Below are 24,973 nucleotides of genomic sequence, written 5' to 3'. Positions count from 1 at the left end.
TATGTTGCAAATTCAAAAAAATCAACAAGAAGCTTCATCACACCAAGTTCATCGGTATGACATAGAAAGAAAAAGTTTTGAGGTTGAAGAAGCTTTTAATCCAATAACACAAAGGGGTGGACACAAATGGACAGTTATATTGGATATGAGATTCTGCGAATGTGGAAGATTTCAGTCTTACCGATTTCTTTGTTCATATGTGATAGCCGCTTGTATAGCCGTGAGTATCAATTTTTGGCAATATGTGGATCCTGTTTATTCAATGCAATATGTTGTAAATGCATACTCCCCACAGTGGAACCTCCTGGGAAATGAATGCAACATCCTTACAAACTGCGAATGGAAGTTAATGCCTGATGTTGAAAGAGCAAGAGGTAAAGGCCGACCAAAATCAACTCGCATTAGGAATGAAATGGACTGGGTTGAGTCACAAACTAGACAAAGGTGTTCCAAGTGTAACGAAGTAGGTCATAATCGACGTCATTGTCCTCAACAAAACAATGTTGGTTAACCAAATCATACAATGTTGGTGTTTGTATTTTTTTTTATCTTGTGATATTGTTATTTATCCTTATTGTCATTAATTATTGTAATGAAACCATTAATGCTATATCAAGTAAAGGCACAAACAAATTAATAACTAGAGTAAGAATTAAAGTCACGAACAGTAATATATGCTAACTAAAATAAGTTGCTACATAAAAACATTTCATTGTTGCCCCCCTGTGTGCCTGATGATGATGATCCTCTAGCGTCAAGATGCATTGCCTCTGTCTATCTCGAGCTCCTCGATGAGGGTTCCGACGAACATATCCTAAATCAGCAACTGCACCAAACTCGACATTAAGATCAATACCTGACTCTATAGGATGTATGTCTGATGGTATAGGGTCAACTTGACTGTATGGAGCACCTAGAGTCAAAAGCGAATGGTGCTCCTGAAGAGGTGTGAAAAAGAAATCAGATCGTGGGATGTAATCTTCTATTCCTGTAAAAGGTGATGATGGGTGTTGTGATGGATGGTGTGTACCCTGTGATGAATAGAAATAAGTCGAGGCTGTCATCAAACTAGATGGTTGAAAAGGAAACTGTGATGGTATTGGGAAGACACCATCAGGTCGCTCTGCCATAACCGGGACAGCCCACTCTGCTGCCTACACTTGTCTCCGTTGACGTGCCAAGCCTCTTCCTTCTCTTCGTTGATGCGGCTGATCTATGTGTAAGTTTGGATCGACGGGATTACCACTTTGTACTGGAGGATCTGAGGATGAAACAAGCTCTAATATGCGATCTTGTTCATTCTTTAGTGACAGAAGAGTCTCAGACAAGTCCTTTAATTCATTAAAGGTAAAAGAATCCTGTCCATCAGTGCTCAAGTAATGCAATCTCTCCATCACATCACCCTAAAAATAGTAAAAAGTAACAATTACTGTAATTTTGTATATAAAACAGAAAGTAATAGTGAAAAAAGTATATATTTCTGTAAACATACCGACAAAGCTGATACTGCTGCCTCCCTGGTCATCCAACGACGAGTATGACTAACATACCATCGCATGTACTCAGAATTTGAGCTAAGTAAACCATACTGAGGCTCATTAGTCAATACCCAAAGTCGTCTACTCTCCCAAATTTCTAACATAGCACTGAACATGGCTGACCAATCTTCTCCAGTCTTTCCTCTAAGGGTAAGGTCATGTAGCTGGTCAGGCTGGTAAGGAGTCCTTGGTATGTGTTGAACCATACCAAACTGACGCATTACTCTATCAGGTTGATACCACTCACATAACTGAAAATATATAAGTGGCACCACTACCCTCCATAAGTCCATACCGTCTCTACAAATAGGTGGTAATATATTGATGAGTTCCATATTGTATGGCACCTACACAATCTGTATGATGACATAAAAATAAGATTAATAACAAAATAATAAATTAATTAGTGTAATATACCCTATTTATAACATGTTATTTAAATAAGTAACTCAACAAAAGTTGGCTATAATACCTCATTACGTGCTAGATGATCAAAAATATATCTGTAGTATTGGACATCTTTCTTTCCCTTTTTGATACCGTAGGATAACCATCTGCAAGTAATTTTGACCATAAAAACATGAAGCCAAACAAATAACATTATAGGACACCTACAAATGCGTAGAAAAATAATAACGATACCAACTTACCTAATACCGTACGGAAGATAGGGACGAGTATAGGGAGGATTGGTAGGTGCTATCTGGGGAAATCTATCCCAAGCCCAGATCACAATTAACGCAGCAAGTCCTCCAATAGCAAAACGATCAATGTTGGTGGCCATGCATAGCTCTCAGTACAAATAACCTAGAACTGCAGAACCTCAACTATATTGACTGGTCAACTCAAAATCTTCAAGCAAAGGCAAGTACTTCACAGATACCCTACTGCTAGAGTGATCAGGAAGCATGAACCCTCCAATAAGCCTTAATATATATGCCCTAGCAAACCGAGTAATCTGCAGTGGAGTCTGATTATGCATGGCAATATGAGTGAAGTGCTCGTCCAACCAGCTCATCTTCAAGAAACTCCCTACAAAAGCCTCTAATCCTGGTCTCATACCTAGGCTATCTTCCACAATCTGTGCCCAATCACCCCCAATGGGTGCTATAACAGGTCTCCCATCTATGCGTAATCCTAAGATAATAGCAACATCCTGAAAGGTACTAGTACACTCTCCAGGGGGCATGTGGAAGGTGTGCGTCTCGGGCCTCCACCTCTCTACTAATGCAGTAATCAATACCACGTCTACAGGAAGCTGAGACAAGTTAGCCACTCCAACAAAACCCGCTAACTCCGGATGTGGAATAATTTCATCCGGAACACCTTCTAATCCACCGGGAATATTTGGACTCTTCCTAACCCTCAATGTCGGGTGATCACGTCCATCCCAAATATGCTCAGAAACATGAATACTTTGAAATCGAAGAAGTGATGGATCTTCTGACCTGGGATTAATAATCCTACTTTGTTGTGAAGATGATGTCATCTATACAACAATAAAAAATATTAGTAAAAAAATTTCATTCAATAATAATAATAATAATTTATATTTTACTAACATATTAATAATACATATTTTATAAAGGTTAAACAAATTTACTAACAAATCATTATCACATTGTAATGACATCATATTATATTCATTCCAATATATTATAAATGCAAAAATCAGGTATATAAACAAAATTAAATAAATAAATTCTTTTTAAATATACTAACCTATATTCTATACATATTATAATTTATGCAGTATCAGTTTTATTTTAAATAAATAAATTATTTTTACATTTTCATACATATAACTAAAGATATATAAATTTTTAATTATTCTAAATTTTCATATTAAATTGTATTTAATACAATTTAATATAATTTATATAAATAATGTTTCGTTATTTAAATACAAAATTTTAATTACTAGCATAAAATTAAGTTACATTTTAATTTTTTCATATTTCTAATTTAAATCTACATAAATTACATTTAATTTATAATTATATAAATAATATTACATTTTTTAAAGTAAAAAATATTATTTTTTACATACAAATTTTATATAAATACAAAACTCTAATTATTAGCATAAAATTAAATTACATTTTATTTTTTTTTCATATTTTCAATTTAAATCTACATAAATTACATTTAGTTTATAATTATATAAATAATATTACATTTTTTAAAGTAAAAAATATTATTATTTACATACAAATTTTATTTAAATACAAAACTCTACTTACTGCATAAAATTAAATTACATTTTTATTTTTTCATATTTCTAATTTAAATCTACATAAATTTTATATAAATACAAAACTCTAATTACTAGCATAAAATTAAATTACATTTTTATTTTTTTATTTTTTCAATTTAAATCTACATAAATTACTTTTAGTTTATAATTATATAAATAATATTACGTTGTTAAAAGTAAAATTTTTTATTATTTACATACAAATTCTATACATATATTTCATATAAATTATGATTATTGCATTTAAAATTTTACAATTTTAAAATTTTACTTATTTTATAATATAGGTGTAAAAATTATTTATTACAATCAAACTAAGTATAAATTATTATATTTAGTTTTATATAATTATTTTATTTAACTCAATTTTTATTATTCTGTATTTTAATAAATATCTATAACAATTCCTGCAAACAAATTTTATAAATCTTAATTTAACCTATCTTATTAACAATTAATTATAATTTTATATTTTAATTAACTATATCACATTTCATTTTTTCTAAAAACATATTAATCTATATACAAATAAATAAAAAATATTTAAATTTTAAATTCTTTTTTACTAACATTTAATAAACTTTCAGCAAATTCTTCACTCACCCCCACTTAATTACCAAATCACCTGCATACAGTTTAAAAAAATTACAATATTATTATCAGATTTTCCAATTAACAAAATCAAACTAAAAATAATATATAAATGCATATTATAGGTCCATACCTCTTAAATTCGTAACAGTATTTGACCCTTCACAATGCAAATCAAAACAAATTTTGAAACTTCTGCCTGCACGACGATGGAGAAGCAGAGATGGAGAAAAGAAAAATGGAAACAAAGGAGGAGGATGGAGGAGGAAAAAGGACGTCGGTCAAGGTTACTGAAGAATTGGCCACGTGTCAATGTCTGAACGGTTTCGCCAACTGCAGGGTGAAATAAACTTTCGCCAGTAGCAGCGCGAATCATCTCAGATGTTGCCACGTGTATCAAAATCTCCCCAGCCGTCCATTTTAAATTCATTTTTATTAATTATTTTTAATTTTATTTACTTTTGCTATTCAAATGGCGAAATAGTAGTCGTTGGAGCAATGTGTCAACATGTAATAAATTGCGCTCTAGCTATGGCAAAACTTAGTAAATATTTCGCCATTTGTGAAACTAATATGTGTTTGACACGTGCTATTATCTTATTTATTTTGTATTTTTTGTGACGAAATAAATATTAAAAAATTCAAAAATTAATTACTTTCGCTAGCCATTATGGCGAAACCTGCAAAAAAAATCTGAATTTAAGAAATTGTTTCAGATTTGCTACAAAATGATAAATTATTTTTTAATTTACAATATTAAAATAAATTTGCCAATACTACAACATAATAGTTTTTCAAATAGAATTTTTTACTTTAGTAGGTGATTATCACAACAAAATCACGTATCATATATCACCCATAAAAGATTATTTTGTATTACTATCAGTTTTGACAAATTTTAAATATAATTCTTTAAATATTTTTACCATAATTTTTAAAAATATGTAATAATATAGTTATTGTTTTAAAATATATTGTAACTTTGACTTTCAAAACTTTAGACACGTCTTCTTTTATTCATTCTCCAACAATGCAACATTATTCCATGTTGTTGGTTTTACTTTATTTTTTTACGAATGATTTAATATAAATTAAAATATTTTTAATCATTAATTGTATTTTTAATATTAAAATCATTTTTTTACCTTATGTCTTATATTTCAAGTGTTATAACATTAATTTTACCTTGAATAAACATTGTTTCTTCAATTGGACTTTATATATGATTACTCTAATTACATATGTTTATAAAATAAATATATTTAAAAAATTAATTAATAAATTAAACAAAAATTATATAATAATTTTTAATAAAGTTTTAGAACAAAATATTTGTTAAGATATTATTTCTACAATAACTTTTCAAAATTTATAAATTTTTAAATTTAAAAATACAAGAAATGTAAGAAGAAAACCAAATACAAAAAAAAATTACAATCTTTAAGTTTTTCTTTAAATATATAATGATATAATAATATTATTTTATTATTATAAATTGACATAACATTGCATGAAAGGTGGTAGAACAACCGTGCACACATTTGCAAAAAATTAAATGCAACTTTTGGCAATATTATTTTTATTTTGCCCAATTTTTTATGATAAATTTATCTACTTTTAACTTATTTTAGTGGAGATATTTTATTTCTTGTTTTTGTTCATACATCTTCAAGTTTAGTTCTTTAAATTTCTTTTTAAAAAATATGTTTAGCTTACGGAATTGGGGCTTGGAATTAAATTGAACTCTGAAATTTTAATTATATACAAGCAAAATTTTTCAGACAAAGCTATTATATTTTACTCAGACAATGCACAATGGGTTAACTATAAGTAAACATCACGATCCCTTAAAATTATAGAATATATATATAATTTCATCCTTAAATATGATGACTAATAATATTATTTTAGTTCTCAGTAGTTTTTATTTAAAAATAATAATTTTAAATTTGTCACTGATTTAATAAATTCAATCTATTAAAATGTCAATTAACTAAAAAAATTACTCCTCATACTCTAATTTATTACAAAAAATCTAACCGTGAGATCTAACTTGCAATAATTAAATGATTATTACATGCATGTTTTGGAATCGTTTATTTTTTAAAATTTATTTATTTATTTTATAAACAAATCATGAAATAAATTATTATCTTTAAAATAAAAAGTCTAAAATTGATAAGCATAAATAATTTTTTTAAAAAGAAAAATAGTACTAGCCATGCCATTTATACGTTAAAGGTTATCATGTGGGACTTGTCCATATTAGTTGTTAGTTTTCTTCATTCTCCTCTGTGCTCAAAAAAATAGTTTTTCTTTCGTAATTTTCAAATAATAGCCTTTAGGATTTATTTTGAAAAAAGAAATAATTAAACGTAATTATACAGAACACACAACTACATGCTTCTAATTTTTTATGATTTGATTTAATGGAGTAGAATGGCTTACTTCATAAATCGTTAAAAAACTTTATTAGGATACATGTGAAGTTAAAATAATAAAGCTTTATTAGAAAACGAAATGTTTATTATATTTCTTTTTTTTTTTAAGCTTTATTAGGATACATGTCAAGGTTCAAAGAGCACTTACTTATAGATTTTCTTACAAGTAAAATTCGCACATTATCAGCTAAAACTTACATTTTTGTTACTAATTAGACCAACCTCAGGTGACATTTTTATATTTTTAATATAGTATATATATATATATATATTTTAATACTACTTTTAAAGTCTTAGCTTTATGAGACATATAAGCACTAATTTTAATGAACAAATTATCACAAGATGATACATTGTGCATTTATTTCACTAACAGTTTTGTTTTTCAACATGACAGTAATTAATAACTCATTTGACTTTCTCTTCTACAATTCACAGTAAGCATGGAACGGATGCTAAGTGAAGTACCTTCATACATTACGTCCACGTCCCCACAAAGGAGAGAGAGTGCGTATGTGTGTGTGTGGAAAAATTCATTGAAGAAGGAAATAGTAAAAATATAGTAAATGAAAAGGCCTGCACAAATGTTGGGTGCTTCAGTATGTATAATTACTGCAGGGTAGAGAACAGATGAATGCATTGATTGCATTTCAACCACCGCCATACACCATCTTCTATTAAACCATCTTCCCTCTCATTTCAAAATCACGTCAACTTTATTTTTATTTTTTTCATACAAATAAAGCAACAAGCTCTTTGCTAGCTCCCTATTCTTGTCACACTTTGATGGCTAAGTTTGGATTATATTTGTCTCCATTCTTGCTGCTTTTCATTTTGCTGAATGGTGGTGCAGTCACAGGCCAAGAAATGGTGCCTGCCATGTTCATATTTGGTGACTCTCTTATTGACAATGGCAACAACAACAATCTTCCTTCCTTTGCTAAGGCTAACTATTACCCTTATGGCATAGACTTCAATGGAGGCCCCACTGGTCGCTTCTCAAATGGCTACACTGTGGTTGATGAAATTGGTAGCTATCCCTCTTGCCCTTATCATTTTTTTTTTCGTTTTCCTTGTAATTGTTAAGATGTCTCATTTCGGCTAAGAATATGGCCAGAATACACCTTATAAAGCTCAAACAATCCTTCTTGCATGAACTTGCTTTTAAGAGTGGTTTAGGTAATTAGGTTCAGTTTTTTAATGGTAATCACATTATAATATTAAACTATTTCGGTAGGATATGGGGTTTGTGTGCGAGTCAAAATGGATGAGCAAATAGAACATGCATTTGGGTGCCATCTTTTAATAAGGCTACCCACTATTCAGAAATCATTACACTATTTCTCTTGGAATAAATTGTTATTGCAAGGTTAGCTTGATAAGCAGAAAGCAATATTTTGAGTGTTAAAAAGAACACCTTAAATAGAGTAACATTCCTCTAGAATGTGGTTTGGCTAGTCAGTCACAAAATTCAGATTCCTCGCTTAAGGACTTACTGTCTTGACAAATTTCGAAATATAAAGTAAAAGTAGTTGAAATTTAATCGATCATTTTTTTTAACATATATAGCTTTTTGGCTCAAAAGTGTCTTTTGAGGGCATGCTGTCATTTTAGTCACCTTTTCCATGTATTTCTTCCATAGGAAGTCTACATCAATAAGGTGTTCAACTGCTACACCTAACAGCCTAACTCTTAGCTACAGGCTATTATCTGAAGTAATTACATACTGTAATTTTCTCTTTTCTGCTTCAAATGGCTATTTCTTGCAGTAGATGGTGCATTAAAGAGAATATCGATATCTTCCTCCATTTTACCTATGCATCCCTTAGACCAGAAAATACTTGTGTAGACTAAGTCGGTTTTTGTAACCTGTGTTGCACTTAATGATAATACACACACACACACACATATATATATATATTAAGTTTCTATTAAAAAGTTATATAATTCAATAAATGTTTTAAGTATTACAATTTCTAATAAAAAATTTCATTTATTAATTTCTGTAATGTTGCAGAGGTTAAATAATAATAATAATCTCTGTGTCACATGATAACTTATTTAATTGTTAGTTTTAGTCAGCCTTATTTATTTAGACAGAATCTAAGCAAGTATTTCTCGCTAGACCGTAGTGACCAAATAGAAATATGCAAATACGTAAAAGATAATATAGATCCTAGGAAATTACCTTCCGTAAGCAATCAGGCACTGCATTTTAGTAGTTAATAAAATGTATAAAAGTCAAATGGTTTCTAAAATTAAAAATAATGCCATGAAGGCCATTCATGTTTAGCATAAAGTTCCATAGTGGGCATTTTTTCAGTGTGGGGTCTTCATACCTGCATGATTTACCTTAGCATTATTGCTTTGAGGATTTCTGTTTTGTCCCTAACAAGTGTTAACTAGTTAATTTCCCCTGCTTCGAATAGTATATCATTTTACTCTAAACTGAAACTGATGTGTGCATATTAATGCAGCTGAACTGCTTGGACTTCCTTTAATTCCAGCATACACAGAAGCCTCTGGGAATCAAATGCTTCATGGAGTAAACTATGCTTCAGCTGCAGCTGGAATCCTTGATGCCACTGGCAGAAACTTTGTGTGTAACATTCATTTTGTCATTATAGATGCTGACTTGTACATTACTTTTAATTAAGCAATATCAATTATAAATTGTCTTTGTGTGTTCAGTTTATTATTTACAAGGGGCATTGACTTCAATTTCCATGTTCCAAACCACTGATTACTATACCTTACAAAAAGGAAGATTGTATACTGATTGATTATTTTGTGAACAGGTTGGCCGCATACCATTTGATCAGCAACTTAGGAACTTCGAGAACACACTGAATCAAATTACTGGAAATCTTGGAGCAGACTATATGGCCACAGCGCTTGCACGGTGCATATTCTTTGTTGGAATGGGAAGCAATGATTACTTAAACAACTACCTTATGCCTAATTACCCCACCAGAAATCAGTACAATGGACAACAGTATGCTGATCTCTTGGTTCAAACGTATAACCAGCAACTCACTGTAAGATTTCCTGGTTTCTCTTACCTCATTCTGAAATGCAACCAATCAGGTCCTTCATAAGATGTGTAATGAATATGTGTATTATCTATCATGCAAAGTGCCTTCTTTAGGAAGCCTATGAGTTTGTGGTTTTACTAAGATGCTGATTTTAAGCAACTAAAAATAAAAGGTTTTCATTGAAAAGAAAACTATTTAATAAATTTTTCATTTTAATAATTTGTTTCACTCTTAGATGCTTAAAATCATCCCTTAAGAGCTTATGTTAATAAAACCCATAATGTTTTTATCCATCGATTAGGTAGGGGCTGATCAAATATGAGCAATATTTATAAAATTTTTATTTGGACAAATTACATTCACACCCCTTGAAGTTTAACAAAATTTCACCTGATACACCTTTAATTTTTTTGCATTACTTTGACCTTTCCTTATTTCATATAATTGCATAAGCAATCAAGGTGTTTAACCAAGCAAGGTATACAACATTATGTTTTTGTAGGGTAAAAAATATAAAGGATATTGGGTGAAGCTGTTTTTAACCTTAAGAGGTGTTAGTGTAATTTACCCTTTTAATCAAGCTATGAGATGCTGCACTTATGTACCAATTCTAAGTTATGATAATGGGCTATAGCAAGATCTAAAAGTCTAGGACCCTAAACCTAAATTTTTGTTGAAGTTAATTTTTATGGAAAAGTGAATGATTCATGATGTGTTGTAGAGGCTTTACAATCTTGGAGCAAGGAAATTTGTGATTGCTGGACTGGGACTAATGGGATGTATTCCAAGCATATTGGCTCAAAGCATGAGTGGAAGCTGTTCCGAAGAAGTGAACTTGCTAGTGCAACCCTTCAATGAAAATGTGAAGACCATGTTAGGCAATTTCAATACTAATCTACCTGGTGCCAGATTCATATTTGCAGATTCTTCCCGCATGTTCCAGGACATTCTTCTCAATGCTAGATCTTATGGTATGAATCAAAAGATACAATTACGTTGCCAGCTCAAAATAACACATAAAACATAGTGTCACATTCTTTTGCTCTTTTAAGGTTTTGCTCCGTGCAATGCACATTTTTAACATGTCTTTGGTGGTGGGACTGATAGTTTAATCTTTCCTTTTTTGTAGGCTTTACAGTTTTAAATAGAGGGTGTTGTGGCATTGGAAGAAACAGAGGCCAAATTACATGTCTTCCATTCCAAACGCCATGTCCTAACAGAAACCAGTATGTATTTTGGGATGCATTCCACCCAACAGCAGCAGTGAACATTATTATGGGAAGGATGGCTTTTAATGGAAACACAAATTTTGTTTATCCTATAAACATTAGGCAACTTGCTGAACTATAACTAAGTCGGAATCTTTCTGTGTCAGTGTCACTTTTAGCTTAATAATTAGTTTACGTTTAGTAATTGAAAGTATGTGGAGCAACATATTTATTATAGGGAATCCATTAGTAGTCAGAGTGTGGTTGTGGTGAACTGCTAGCTATATTTACAATTACAATTGTCACATGAATTTAGTGGTGACATTTTCTTTTTCTTTTTCTTATAATATAATTGGATGAAGCACTTTCCTTTAGACATTTTTACCAGAATTATTTTTGATGATACCACGAACAGAATTGAAATTGTCAACCAAGTGAAATGTATAGGCTTTCATCAATATATTTGATAATTCAAACTCGTAGTAAACATGCTTTAAAATAAACATGAGTGCCATCCTGACTATATATTTTGATTTAATCTATACAAAGTTTTTTCTGGCTAAACGTTAATCTAATTGAACATAACAGCTACTATTTTCTACTGAAGCATAATAAATTTGTTAAAAATTAGTTGCACAAATTAAATACTTAAAAAGGAAGAAAGGGATTTGGATAAAATAAAAATGAAAACTGCAAGTTTATTTATATCTGGTTGGGCTTAGCTTAGACTGAAGCATATTTATTGTATTATATATTTCTGCACAAAGGCATTATACGTGTACAAAGGCATCAAATGTTTTAAGCAACAAGAGCACATTCTTACTACATAAAATCATGAATACCATGATCAATTAGCAAATGGCACTGCATGGATAGTTAAATACCTCACAAATATTAAACATAAACTCAACTTCTTTTACTGCATCGCCAATTGTTGAATATTAATGGGATAAGTATATGATTGTGAACTGTATGTTGCCTTGGCTAGTAAAATGTTGGCCATCTCAGTGGGATGGAAAGCATCCCAGAACAAGTACTTCCCACGCTCTTCACATGGTTGTTGCAAAGGAAGGCAAGTAATCTGCCCGTTGTTCCTGCCAACTCCACAGCACCCCTTATCTATCACATCAAACCCTGTGTGAAATATACATGGAGAGTCCAAAATCAGCTTTTGAGAACATGTTCTTTATCATGATTAGAAAAAAAATTCTATGCAAAAGACAGAATTACCAAATGAAGTTCCATTTGAAGACAAATCTTGACTGCTTTGATAAAAATTCAAAAGTACAAACTTTGCTCCTGGAAGCTGTCCTCCATTGAAGTTTTGAACCATTCTCTTAAGGCCTGAGTTAAACAACAAGATGGCGTTGTTGATTTTTTCATTGCATCTGCTGTTGTTACCATGAAAACGGGCTAGTTGATATGGTATGCAGCCAATTTGTCCAACTGCTGTAACAATCACTTTTCTTGCTCCTAGTGAATATAGTTGCTGGATAATTTCACGTGAAAAAATCAGTAATAATCTATAATGCAAAATAAATTTAGTCTTCAATATATAGGATTAAGAGCTTGTTTGGAAAGCTTATAAATATTACGCGTGTAAATTAGCTTATGACTCATAAGTTGTTTTCAGCTTATTTCAACAAGTTTCTTGATATAACTTGTCAAAATAAGTTGTTTTCAGCTTCTCCTAATAAGTTTCATCATTAAATTTATGGAAGGCATCATTTGAAAACAACTTATTCAATACACATTTAAATTTGTTGTATATTCAAACACACCATACAAATACAAAGGAAATAGCCAAAGAAGATCAATTAGACTCAGTATAATACTATAATAGGAACCACATAGCACATTAGCACCAAAAGTTAATGCAAGTTATCATGGATTCAGTCATTATACACACGCAGGCATCTTAACTTAAAGAAATTTTAAATATGCAGGTCTTCAAAAGGTCATCATCACATTGAAATGGTTGGTTTTGGATTATATTAGATCCTCAAATTACATTGCTCAATCAATCAGCCACCCCATTACCTTGCCACTACATCATGTTCATGGGAATAAAATAATATGCCAATGCATGCTATATGTAGAGTCATCTAGAATTAGATGTCAACAACTTACAGCTAGCTGGCGAGCGTAATCTTGAAGAAGGATGGATGCAAAAGCCCTAGCAGTATAATCTGAGCTAGTTGAATAAAAATCTGGCATAAAATAGTTATTCAAGTAATCATTGCTTCCCATCCCTGAAAACAATAAGCATTTGCTTACGTAGCTATTAAGTGTATCATTATCTCCTCTGAAGATACTTCTCAACTGCTGCACTGTGTTTCCAAAGTTAGCCACTTGCTCATTCATAGATGTATGAGCCCCCTGCATCAAGTTACATAACAAAATCAGAGAAATTATTGTGCTTAATCAAGATTTGTTAAAAACTCAAAAACACTTAAATATATGCAATTGTATACCAGGTTACTGCCTGTTTCATCTCTGATTCCTGCTGCTCCAGATGCATAATTAGCCCCTCTTAAGAGTACTAAACCCCTTGCTCTTGAATAAGGAGGAATATAAGTTGGGAATCCCAGAAGCTGAGCTGTAAAGATTGTAGTTGTAAATAATAGCAGTTGCTACGTAGATATAGGATCATACTTTTAAGAAAAAATCAGCATGATATTGTTATTTTATTGTTGTTAACTACAAAATAAATCCAAAGCTGGGGGCAAGCATATCAGAGAGAAGTACGGAATATTTTTCTTTGTACTACTTCTTTTAAAATTCCCAAAAGTGTAGACACAGTTAGGTTGTGTTTGGATGAAGAATTCTTAAATTCTAGAAAGTATGAGGGATGCTTAGAGTGCAAGTTAAGTTTGAAAGAAGTAATAATAGAGAGATTTTTAAATTCTCTCGAAAAACAAGTCATTTGAAATTGACATAAAATTATCTAGTTAAAATTCTGTTGTATTTTAAAATCACTCTTTCTTACTATCTAAATACATGAATTGTAGTAATTTTGAAATGTTCTTTCCAAACACAACCTTATGCTATGTAACATCAAGAGTGGAAATATTATATATCTTGAATTGATATTCACATAACACTAAATTCTCACATGCTATTATAAGCATTTTTCTTGTTTAAATACTGGGCAAAGACTAAAAATATTCACCACAGTTTCAGCATGCAATGAACATATAGAAGTGTACCTAATGCATCAACGTAAGTTCGGCCATTGGTGAAGCGGCCAGTGGCACCCTGTGGGAAGTCAATGCCATAAGGCCTGTAATTGGCTCTGGCAAGTGTTAGCATTCCATTGTTGTTTCCATTATCAACCAATGAGTCACCAAATATGAAGAAGCATGGCACTTGTTGACCCTGAGGTGGCCGTGGCTGCACCTGAGAGAAGCATCTTGCAATTAGGCTCAGCCAGATGATGCATGAGAATGTCCAAACTGTCTCTCTCAAATGCTTCATCTTAATGGACTAATTTTCTGCCACAAATGGGCATGCATTCTTATATGGTCATGCTTAGTGATAGTTATGGATCACATTTATGACATTCATGTGATGAGTGTAAGCCAATTTGATAATTTGTTGGGCTAAGGAGATAATGAGAGAAGAAGCTTTTTGGTAGAGTATTTATGGGTTTTATTATTAGTGTGAGACTTGCTTTACAATCGGTGATTGGAAGCTCCATCCCGTGACCAAGAACTGGATCGCCTCCACATACTTGTTGGAACATACTAGACACCTTTCCAGCAATGCATGATTTATAGGTACAAAGTTGTGTAGGTATTTTTTGGACCATCATTCTGTCCTTATGGCTAAAACACGACACATTCATATTTGCAAGTTAATAATGTAGTTGCAAGATGTAACCTGCTTTAGCCTTTTTTCTTGTTTAAGCAAAATTGAAAGATTGCTTCTTCAATTGATAACTACTAAAACACTCGAAAATTTGTGGAAATTTTAAAATAAGGTATTTTTCTTACACCAATTTATGATTTAACTTCAAAATGCAAACTTTTATTCATTCAATCTTTGATACATACTATCGATTACCTTAATCATTTATGATGCATTTCAACTCTGATATTGCTAGCTGAAAACTTTGTTTAATAAAATAGTTTTGTTTGATAAAGTAGTTGAAATATATAGTTACCAACATTTTTTAACACTATTTCAACTAGCATTTTTTCAAACTTTACTTTTCAGCTACTATCTGAATTAATATAATATATATATATATATATATATATATTTTAAAAACTGTTCTTTCTATTATTTTTTAATAATTTCTCCTTTTACCTCTTCAAGTTTTAAAATCTTATTACCTTTACTTCTTTCACATTCAATTTCTAAAACACAACTTTCATCGTAAAATCTTACTAAAATATAATTGTATCATCAAATATTATTTTTTAACAATATAAAATTATCAAAATAATTATATAAATTAATTCACTTTATCTCGTTTTATTTAATAAAAATATTTTTAAATAAGAGTAAAATTAAATATCTATCATTATTTAAAATGTATAATTACTAATTTCAAAGTCTAAACTAAAAATAATTAAAGTCTATTTGTTATTTTATATTTATTCACTATTTCAATAATTAATTTGATCACTTTAAATTCAATCACCTAACTTTTCAACTAAGTTTACAGCTTTAAGCTAATTTATCCGCTAATTAAACACTTTATTTTAAATCTTATAAAATCCGAATATCAATAATGGTATAATCAAATATTTTTTATTTTATATACTTTAAAAGAAAAATGTTAATCCGTAAGAGGGGCTCAGATTACTTTTACAAATTACTCTGCCAACTTTTCTTCCGCTAAATTCATTGGTTTATTTAATATAATTGGTTCTGGTATTTCGATTTCTTTTCACACCAAATAGCACTCTTGATTTGAGATATAACTCATTCAATAAAGCAAAAAACTAAACTTAGAAAATTCACATGATAAAATTTTTCTATCCAAGAATATTCCGTGATAACTTACAAATCAATGTATGATCTAAACTTAAAACTGCAAATATTAAAAAAAATAAAATAAACATTTTTAAAATAAAAATTAGTGTTATTTAACACTCAGTTTATACAAGACCCCATACAAATTCAAATACAAAATACTATATTACAATTTGTAATATAAAGTATCTGTTATAAACATTTAAGCTATGGTTGAAAATTGTATTTAGAAGAAGAAAAAAAAATTATGAAAGTTTAAAAAATTTTCTAAACCTTTCAAAGTTTTTTTAATATTTTCTTTCTCCTGCTCTATCCTACTTTTTTACGAGTAATATTTTAACATTTTTTTGTAATATTAATTTTTCAAATAATAATTTTTAAAAAAATTTATAAAAAATAAAATATTAATTTTAAAATTTTTTTTTTTAAAATATTAATTTTATTATAAATAAAAAATATAATAATATTATTTATATAAACTCTTTCATTATCCTCTCCTCTTAATATTAAACATTCAAAAAATAATCAATAAACAAACGTGAAACAGATTTAAACTCCCAACAAAGCCGTGTTTAAATATCATTACGCTTGAAACTAACTTAAATAATTGAGAGCACTTGAAAAGTTACACATTTAATGAACCTGCATTTTCAAAAGGATAAACATTTTCTTCCACCATAAAAACTTAATTAAATAATTGCATAAAACCAATCCTTTGAATTAATTTTAACAAAATCATACAATTAGTGACCACAATTAACTAAATATTCACTACATTCAAAAGCTTGGGGCTTTAGCCTGGTTACACCAACTTAACTAGACAACCAAATGGCGGATGAGCTTCAAATGTTATTCTGATTAAAAAAAAAAAAATTTGCTCCAATAATCCTCAGTAAAAGTCATTAAAAGTCAACACCAGTTTTTTTAATATGAAACTCAAATTTATAATTGAAAATCACTATATGCATAATAATTCTGCACCTAAGTGTAGTTCCATCGATTAACACTAAATTCAATAGATTCCCTGGCAATATTCATGCAAAAGTTCACTTCAAAACAAACCTCATTCAAGCGCATTGCTAATTTCTCAAGGGAACAGATAGATCCATGTAGACTGGTAAAACTACCGAACAAATTATCCATCTTGACTTTTACTACTAGCATCTATCTAAAAAGAACAGTTACTGTACTACGCCCACAACTCAGTTTACAAGTTACTAATGATACAAACAAAAGATAATACTTGCTAAAAAATCTCTGATGACGATAAAATAATCCACAGAACAATCAGCCTTCATAATCACCCTGAGCAAATTTGTTCTCTGGATAAAACACAGCTACTACTTGATTTCCACCAAATTTCCGTCCATTCAATCCAGCACGGGCTTTTGTAGCACCATCCACATCAACATACTCCAAAAACACCTGCAAGTACAAAAACAGTTTTACACCCACGATTTATAGCATGTACAAAATATGCTACCAAAAGCAAAGCATCTTTAGAAGAATTTACACACAATATGCAAATACTACAGCAGAATAGCGGGATGACCACTATTCCGAAAATTTAAAATACACCAAATGTAGATTATGCTACACATATATATATGCAGAAGATTTTGAATTCCAATCGTTCGAGGAGTTCTCAAAAGTCAAAACAGAACAGAGACGAAAAATAGAACAAAACAAAATGGTCTCGTTGGAAAAAAGCCCCAAAGCATATGGTCTCGCCGGAAAATGTGTATTGTTGGAAATGATGACGACTATAACTTGGCTGGATATAGGAACAAAGTCAGATTTTGGTCGAAAAGTAGCCCCTAACGCAAATGGTTTAGGTCATAAATGAGTAGGTGTCTGCTGATGAAGATAATTGGAACTTGGCCAGAAAAGGACATCAGCTACCGTGAAGCTTGTTGGTCGAAGCACAAGTTGCCAAAGATGGTGAATAGCACTTGGGGTTCAAGAGTATTTAGTTTGTATGATACAACATGCAGAAATTGACAATGTAAAGGGGGAGCAAAATCCCAAAATTTCCCCCCTTTAAAGCCTTCAAATGTAAAGAAAACAAGGGAAAATTTGACATTTCTCTTGTGCATCAAATAGCAGCCTCGATAGCCGCAATTTTGGTCACAATTTGCACCGCTCCAGCCACGACACACTGCACTTCGACTAGCGACCGCTGTGACCACTATTGACTACTATGGCAAGTAAATTTTCCAATAGTAATTTCTGACAAAATCACAGTTCATATCAACAGCTACATCAAATCCAGCATTGACAAAATAAAATATAATAAAATATACAAACTATGTTCTTATTAACTAAAGGCACTAGAAAAACAAAAAAAAAAGGTTAAGACTTGGAGAATAAAGGGGAGAGGATTTAGTTTCCAGAATAATAGATTACAAGAACATACCTTTCCAACTCCAGGGGAAGGTTCACCATCTGGTTGTGGGCGAGGAATCACCACATTCACCAAAGTACCTGCATATAGTGAAAAACAAAAATAGTGAAATGTGCAAGTAAATTTTCAAAAAATGCAATAAAACAAGCATGTGTAAACAAAGATGGAAGGTTATGGAGGCTTCAATCTGTAAGTTAGGCCTGATTCTTAATGAGAATGTGGGACTACAAAATGCTGTAAAACAAATAACACAAAACTAATATGAATGTGTCATAGTTTGCAGTGAACAACTAGCAAACTAAATTGGAAATTACCAAATTTGGAGCACTCCTGTCTCATATCATCAAGAATCTCTTCATAGTCTTCATCATCTTTGAGCTCATCAGCAGAAACTGCATGAGTTAAACACACCACCTTTGTTGCCACTAATGCTGGTTGTAACATTAGTTTCTACAGATATCAAAAGAATACAGCAGTCAGAATTCTAAACACATGCAGAAATTATTTTGGTAACAAATATAATCCAAGTGATAATTCCATCAAACCTGCAGAGCAATCTGCTGCTGTGCATGCATTAAAATGCTCTCTTGCTCCGGTTTTGGCTGCTGTGGATTTGCACCTTGATTAGCTCGCCTAACTGTAAGAGTCTTGTCTCCCATTTTTATTCCATTTAGAGCAGCACAGGCAATATCTGTAACCGCAAGATCCTGGTAAACACAAAACGCATAACCCTTTGAGTTACCCGTTTCTCTATCTTTCACTAGATCAAAACCCCGTAGCGGACCAAAAGTCTCTAAAAGTTCTCTGATCTGTGTTTCAGTAAAGTAATAAGGAAGTCCACCCACAAAAATCCGATCAGGCCCATCGAGTCCACCAGCCGACCCAGGTGTTAAGCCAACAGCACCCAAATTAAGGTTTGGGTTAGGTTGGCTTGGGCCCAGGGTAGCAGCTAGAGAAGGATTATAATCAGTAGGTCTCCTGACCTTAACAGGTGCCCCCTGAATTTTTAAAAAAAAGTATTAATACAAATTGATATATTCACAATTTCACATTCTCACAAAACAAAAGAATGGACCCAAGCTTCGGGCAACAGTTTAAAAAAAATTACCTCAAAAATAATCCCATCCAAAGCCATTGCATTGCTAGCTTCCTCAACAGACCTCATCTCCACAAAGGCAAATTTCTTGTCATGATTAATGTAAACGTTGACCACAGCATCGCCTGTACAATAAAATTAAAGCAATAAGGAAGATTATAATGCCTGCGAACTGCACAACAAATTGGCAGAAAGGCACAATTCATTTAAGATTATGTACCTGGACCAGCAGTGTTTCCCCCAATCTTAGCCATAACCTGACTGAAGAAAGTTGCAACTGACTGCAGTGTAACAAAATCAAAAGCAAAGATTAAAAAAGCCAAATTATCATAAACAACCAGTTAAAAAACACTAATCCGACTTGTTCTCTGCTTGATAATATGTAATTAACATCTACACATAGTGGGAAATATTAGCATTACTTCCTCAACTCCCAAACATTACAAGCAAGGAGTATGTGAAGATTATATCGCAACAGACTCTAAAAAGCATGATCATATGATGAAACAAGGAAAACTAGTCAGCAAATAGAAAATTTAGTGCATGACCAAATCAACTTAGCTATTCTCAGTTAGAAATAATAGGGAAAGATCATTCTGCTCTAATCTATATTACCTGCTCATTAGCTGTAGGAGGCAGGCCCCCCACATACACCCGCCTAGCATGTCGAGTAGCCTGTAAAATTTGAAAACCATAAAATGGCTGCAATCAGGGACAGTCATACTAAAAAGAAAAGAAGGTAAATTTCATCTCACTGAAAAGCTTTTATTTACCTGTTGTGTCATAGCCTGAACTGGCATGACAGGGAGAGCACTAAATGGCTGCAACTTAAAAAAGACAGAAACAAGAATATAGTGAAACTGATAAAAACTTCATGCTGCATAAGCAGATATGGGGAAAGCAAAACAAAAAGATACCTGACTTGTAGCCAATGGAAACATATTTGGAAACATTCCAGGAATTGCAGGATTTGCCCCAGTGATCTGACCTGAAGACAAAGGTATACTGCATCTCAGAACAAATAAACTATTTTCATCTTTTGCAATCCTAGTACATAAGTATCAAATGACTCCTTTTCCTCCAATTGGCACGAGCTTAAGCATAATTTAACCCCATTATATATATTATATCAATTATATGAATAAGATTAAAAGAACATTATAAACAAGTTCTAGAGATAATATTTGTAAGTCTACCAAAGTAGGTAACAGTTTCCAGTTGAAGACGAACAAGACCCACCAAAAACAGGTGCATTGATTCCTCCGTGGACATAAAAGCTACAGATGTCGGCTCACGCCCATTGTCAGCACAGTGGGGCTAGTAGCCCAACATTGCCTTCTTAGAACATAAGACAAGACATAGAAACAAAACAAACAAACACCAAACACAAGACAAAAAACGAAAGCATCTTTTAGTTCCAGAATTATATCACTAAGTAAAAAGAAAGACGAAATTACACACCATGGGAAACCATTCTTTGAAGAGCTATATACTCAGATAGTAACTGAACATAGCTTACCAAGTTAACACCATGCAATTTGATATGAATTTTCCATACTAGGACAAACAAAGAAAGAAAGCAGTTAAGATAAAAATTTTCATAATATACACAAGAGTAAAATGTACCTGCAACAGAAGAAGCACCGGCCAACATTGCAGAAGCAGGAGGAGCCATATCAAAACCACTAGTCCTTTTACTGTAAGTAAACAAAATTAGCTATTCGAACAATGATGGTAATTTTCATGCCAAGAACAGTTATCAATCAATAATCCAAAGAAAAACTTAACCCATCGAACACAATTTTTAAATCAGGAGGAATTGAAATCTCAATTCTTAAAACCTTTTCCAAGATTTACCTCTTTGAGCGTGAACGAGAACGAGACCTAGATCTATGCTCAGATCGACCCCTTGACAGGGAACTAGATCGAGACCGAGACCTGCGCCTATGCCTATCCTCTCTATCATAATCCCTCCGTCTGTACTATCAAACAATGTCAGATAGAAATTGAAAAATAAAAATGAATGGAAAACAATTAATTGAAAATAAAGATAATCGCTGATGTTTTGGAAATAAGATGTGAATTCTTATGAGACAATAGATTTCATGTAAAACTGATGCTGATGAAAATCCTCAAGCTCCAACTCTGATACAGGGCATTAATATCCCAAATAAACTTTTTACCTGTCATAATCACGGTTTCTGTAATAATCATCATCATCTCTATCCCTTGTCCTTTCCCTTCTCTCACTACGATCCCTGTGTCGATCTCTATGATGGCGGTCCCTTTCCTTCTCACCATCCCGATCCCTTTCCCTGTCTTTGCTTCTCTCCCTATCTCTGTCCTTGTCTCGGCTTCGCTCTGAATCCCTATCCCTACTTCTGTCCCTATCCCTGTCCCTCCCCTTTTCCCTTTTTCTATCCTTTTCTCTCCCTTTCTCCCGCTCCTTTTCTCTGCTTCGGGAAGACTCTCTGTCATAATCGCGAGATCCATGCTGTCAAAAGACAATCAAAAGATTAACAGGGAGTAAACAAACCAATATCTTCAATATTGTTTGACAATATTAACAGTGCATACAACAGTGGTGAAAAAATAAGTATGGTAGCAACAAATATTGCTTCACAGTCAGTATCATGCGGAGTATACAAGAACCAAACAAAAGGTATACACAAGCACAAACAAACAAACAAACAAACCTGCAAATAATGCATCACAATTACACATAAAACACCCTTAAAGCGGCCCAAATTTTAAATTTTTATTATATTTGAAAGATGAAAACATGCGAGAGCACCGCATAAAATGACGAAAATCATCAAATTAGGCGCACAACTAACATACCTGAAACAACAATTTTTTCTTAAAATTAAACAACTAAAACAGAGACTTCTTTAGGTCAAACATACATATAAACAAACAAAAGCAAGAGCCCTCAAATATCCTGGCGATTTCTTCATAAGAAAAGGCCCAGTACAGCACAAAAATGCACAAAACACAGACCTAACCACAACCTACTGATCTCTAAATACACAGTTCAATCAAAATCATAAAAAGAAAAGACCTAACCCCAAATCTCAGCACAATCTACACATCTCATGCAACAGTATAGAGAAAAGGGACGTATGTGCTTAATAGAGTTAGGATTGGAAAGAGGAAAAAGAGAAAAACCCTCATCCGAAACCCTAATTGCGTAACGGCGTAAAAAGAAGAGAAGAAAAGTGGATTACGTGAGATTTGGAATCGGTGAGATCGTCATGGGTAGGTTGAGGAGAGGAATGAGGATGAGAATTGTGAAGCTCTTCTTCTTCTCCGTTCCCTTCGTATCTCTCTTCGTATTCGGCCATGCTTTCTGAGTGCGTTCTCTGTGCTGTGTGTCTTCAGAGTGAGTATTTTGTTTTTTCCTTTCGCTTCCTTCGTTTGCCGATATATCGCATCAAAAATTAATCATTCATTTCGTGGGTTTCCACTCTCTTATATACTCTTCACTCTCCTCCCTCTCCTCTGTCGGCCTAAGCCCATCCCAATTGGGTTAGGGCTCATCCAAACACACTTTCTTAATTATCTTAAATAATTTTCTCTATATCAAATCACTTTTATTTAATTTAAATATAAATTTCAGATATATTATTTTATTATTTTTAAATTTCAAAACATATAAATATGTTTATTATTAACAATAAAATTTTATTTATAAAATAAGATTAAACTAAAGAGATAAAATTTCTAAATTATAAAAATTGAAATAATGCATTAGCAAAAAAAATTGAATTAATGTTAAATATGAACGACACATAATATAATGAAAAATAAATAAAAAAACTCTTATTTATTATAACCTCTAAAATAGTTTTATTTAAGCATATATATTAAAAAATCATGTTTACTCAATATAGAAAGTGGGTGTAGGGGAAGAGAGATAGATTAATTCACCAAATATCAATGAAATGACAAAAGGATAAGTATCTCTTGTTGATGGAGCCGGAGTAGTAAGGCAATATTAATCCAAAAACAACAACTAATCAATGAATAATACAAGTTAATATGAAATATTCAATAAATCAATTTCAAATAGATTTTTTAAATGGACAAACTCAAGAATAAAGGAGATTTTAGTTAGAAGCGTTAAAATAAGAAGTTTGAAACATGGACCATACATGAATATATATTTATTTTATGTTATTACTTGCAAATCTAATTAAGGTTTAAAATTATTTTCATTAAGATTTGTGATTGATTAGATGTATTTTAATTTAGTTAATTTATTATAATTAAGTTTTGTTAGACTATTAGGATGAAGAGTTTATTAGGTTATTAATATTTATTGTGCATATTAAAATTTGTTATTACCAGGGTTTGTTCTCTCTTATTAAGAGTGGTTTCTTATGAATATGAAGCTAGTATTTTAAAATAATTAAGTTGAATAAAATTAGGTTTTTCTTCAAATTGTGATAGTTAGAACCAAAGAACTAATATAATATAAACAAAACAACCTGTGGCAATCAACTTATCAGGCAATGCATTTTTTTTCCATTTCATATCAATTGGTACTCCTTCGTGTGAATCACCAGCATTTAAGCAGAGATAGTACCTATAATCACTAGCTGCGTGTTAAAGGAAGTTTTGACTAGAATATATTAAAATAAGAAGTTTAGACCAAAAACTATAATTGTATCATATTTTATTTGATGTTATTATTTGCAAATTCACTTGCACATGAGATTGATTACATTATGAACTATAATTAATTAGGTTTTATTTTAATTCATTTGAAATTGTTATCACTAATATTTGTTTTTTCTATTAGGGTGAAGAATTTATCTTGTTATTAGAATTTAATTTATTAGGAATCAAATATGCCATCTGCTTACAACATACCTACAAAAGAGTATTTGATATGCTTGAAAGACACTATGATAAAAGTAATTGTACATTTTTACTTATTAGTAAAAATAAAAATAAAAACTCACAAGACACCAATGCTAACATGTACGTGCGACTTTGATCAAGCAATTTTTCAGAAAATATTTTTAATGACTAAAAAGTCTTTTGAGCTTATGAAAGGAGACATAATCCCATACAAACAAGTGAATTTGCAAATTGCAATGAAGTTAATCTCTCAACATAATAAAATGTAACTCTTTAACGCATTTTATCATTCATTATATATTTTTTTTTCATGCCTATCTCTTTATTTATTTCTCTAACATAAAGGGTATATCAAATTGAAGATTTTTTTTTTTTAAATGTTATCTATCAAACTTTGTTAAATAATAATCTACTTCGTTAACCAACAATTATTCAACAAAAGTATTTAATTGCTTACAAAAATTTTGAAACAAGACAAAATCAATTCAACCTCCCTTCCTCTTTTGTAAAAATTTATTCGATTATCTATGATATATTTAAATAATTTAATGAGA

At 31.4% G+C, this 24,973-nt stretch overlaps 5 protein-coding genes across 13 annotated transcripts; 1 reads left to right on the top strand and 4 right to left on the bottom strand.

Moving 5' to 3' along the window:
- Positions 1 to 1,154: 1,154 nt before the first annotated feature.
- On the bottom strand, positions 1,155 to 2,322 carry LOC113860039 (serine/threonine-protein phosphatase 7 long form homolog). The gene is made up of 4 exons (XM_027492665.1): positions 2,189 to 2,322; positions 2,011 to 2,092; positions 1,493 to 1,885; positions 1,155 to 1,403 (listed from the first exon to the last, which is right to left on the bottom strand). The coding sequence occupies exons 1-4, from the start codon at positions 2,320 to 2,322 to the stop codon at positions 1,155 to 1,157; spliced, it is 858 nt and encodes a 285-aa protein (XP_027348466.1).
- Positions 2,323 to 2,361: 39 nt separating this feature from the next.
- LOC113860038 (protein MAIN-LIKE 2-like) lies at positions 2,362 to 3,027 on the bottom strand. Its single transcript, XM_027492664.1, has one exon. The coding sequence runs from the start codon at positions 3,025 to 3,027 to the stop codon at positions 2,362 to 2,364; it is 666 nt and encodes a 221-aa protein (XP_027348465.1).
- A 4,583-nt stretch (positions 3,028 to 7,610) lies between these two features.
- Positions 7,611 to 11,212, top strand: LOC113859048 (GDSL esterase/lipase At1g71691). The gene is made up of 5 exons (XM_027491864.1): positions 7,611 to 7,857; positions 9,305 to 9,426; positions 9,626 to 9,865; positions 10,584 to 10,833; positions 10,992 to 11,212. Exons 1-5 carry the CDS (start codon positions 7,614 to 7,616, stop codon positions 11,210 to 11,212), a joined length of 1,077 nt encoding a protein of 358 aa, XP_027347665.1. The 5' UTR covers positions 7,611 to 7,613.
- A 589-nt stretch (positions 11,213 to 11,801) lies between these two features.
- On the bottom strand, positions 11,802 to 14,664 carry LOC113858582 (GDSL esterase/lipase At1g33811). Its single transcript, XM_027491281.1, has 5 exons — positions 14,280 to 14,664; positions 13,545 to 13,669; positions 13,201 to 13,449; positions 12,301 to 12,559; positions 11,802 to 12,204 (listed from the first exon to the last, which is right to left on the bottom strand). The coding sequence occupies exons 1-5, from the start codon at positions 14,545 to 14,547 to the stop codon at positions 11,987 to 11,989; spliced, it is 1,119 nt and encodes a 372-aa protein (XP_027347082.1). The 5' UTR covers positions 14,548 to 14,664; the 3' UTR covers positions 11,802 to 11,986.
- Positions 14,665 to 16,959: 2,295 nt separating this feature from the next.
- Positions 16,960 to 23,062, bottom strand: LOC113857736 (splicing factor U2af large subunit B-like). 9 transcript variants are annotated; one of them, XM_027489907.1, is made up of 15 exons: positions 22,781 to 23,060; positions 21,737 to 22,047; positions 21,411 to 21,530; positions 21,180 to 21,250; positions 21,073 to 21,110; positions 20,793 to 20,891; positions 20,471 to 20,541; positions 20,327 to 20,380; positions 20,169 to 20,228; positions 19,774 to 19,834; positions 19,566 to 19,678; positions 19,003 to 19,455; positions 18,772 to 18,907; positions 18,470 to 18,537; positions 17,047 to 17,478 (listed from the first exon to the last, which is right to left on the bottom strand). In XM_027489907.1, the coding sequence occupies exons 7-15, from the start codon at positions 20,504 to 20,506 to the stop codon at positions 17,341 to 17,343; spliced, it is 1,119 nt and encodes a 372-aa protein (XP_027345708.1). In that variant the 5' UTR covers positions 20,507 to 20,541; positions 20,793 to 20,891; positions 21,073 to 21,110; positions 21,180 to 21,250; positions 21,411 to 21,530; positions 21,737 to 22,047; positions 22,781 to 23,060; the 3' UTR covers positions 17,047 to 17,340. The 9 variants fall into 9 exon arrangements, with proteins under 9 accessions (XP_027345703.1, XP_027345708.1, XP_027345709.1 ...); XM_027489908.1 differs by lacking the exon at positions 21,073 to 21,110 and having other exon boundaries at positions 20,793 to 20,888; XM_027489903.1 differs by lacking the exons at positions 20,793 to 20,891; positions 21,073 to 21,110 and having other exon boundaries at positions 19,566 to 19,622; positions 19,668 to 19,678; positions 22,781 to 23,059.
- Positions 23,063 to 24,973: the final 1,911 nt, after the last annotated feature.

This window comes from Abrus precatorius, unplaced genomic scaffold, assembly GCF_003935025.1.
Source record: "Abrus precatorius isolate BTA unplaced genomic scaffold, Abrus_2018 Scaffold2, whole genome shotgun sequence".
Taxonomy (NCBI): domain Eukaryota; kingdom Viridiplantae; phylum Streptophyta; class Magnoliopsida; order Fabales; family Fabaceae; genus Abrus; species Abrus precatorius.
The sequence above is the reverse complement of the archived record's forward strand: the minus strand, read 5'-3'. Positions and strand labels throughout refer to the sequence as shown.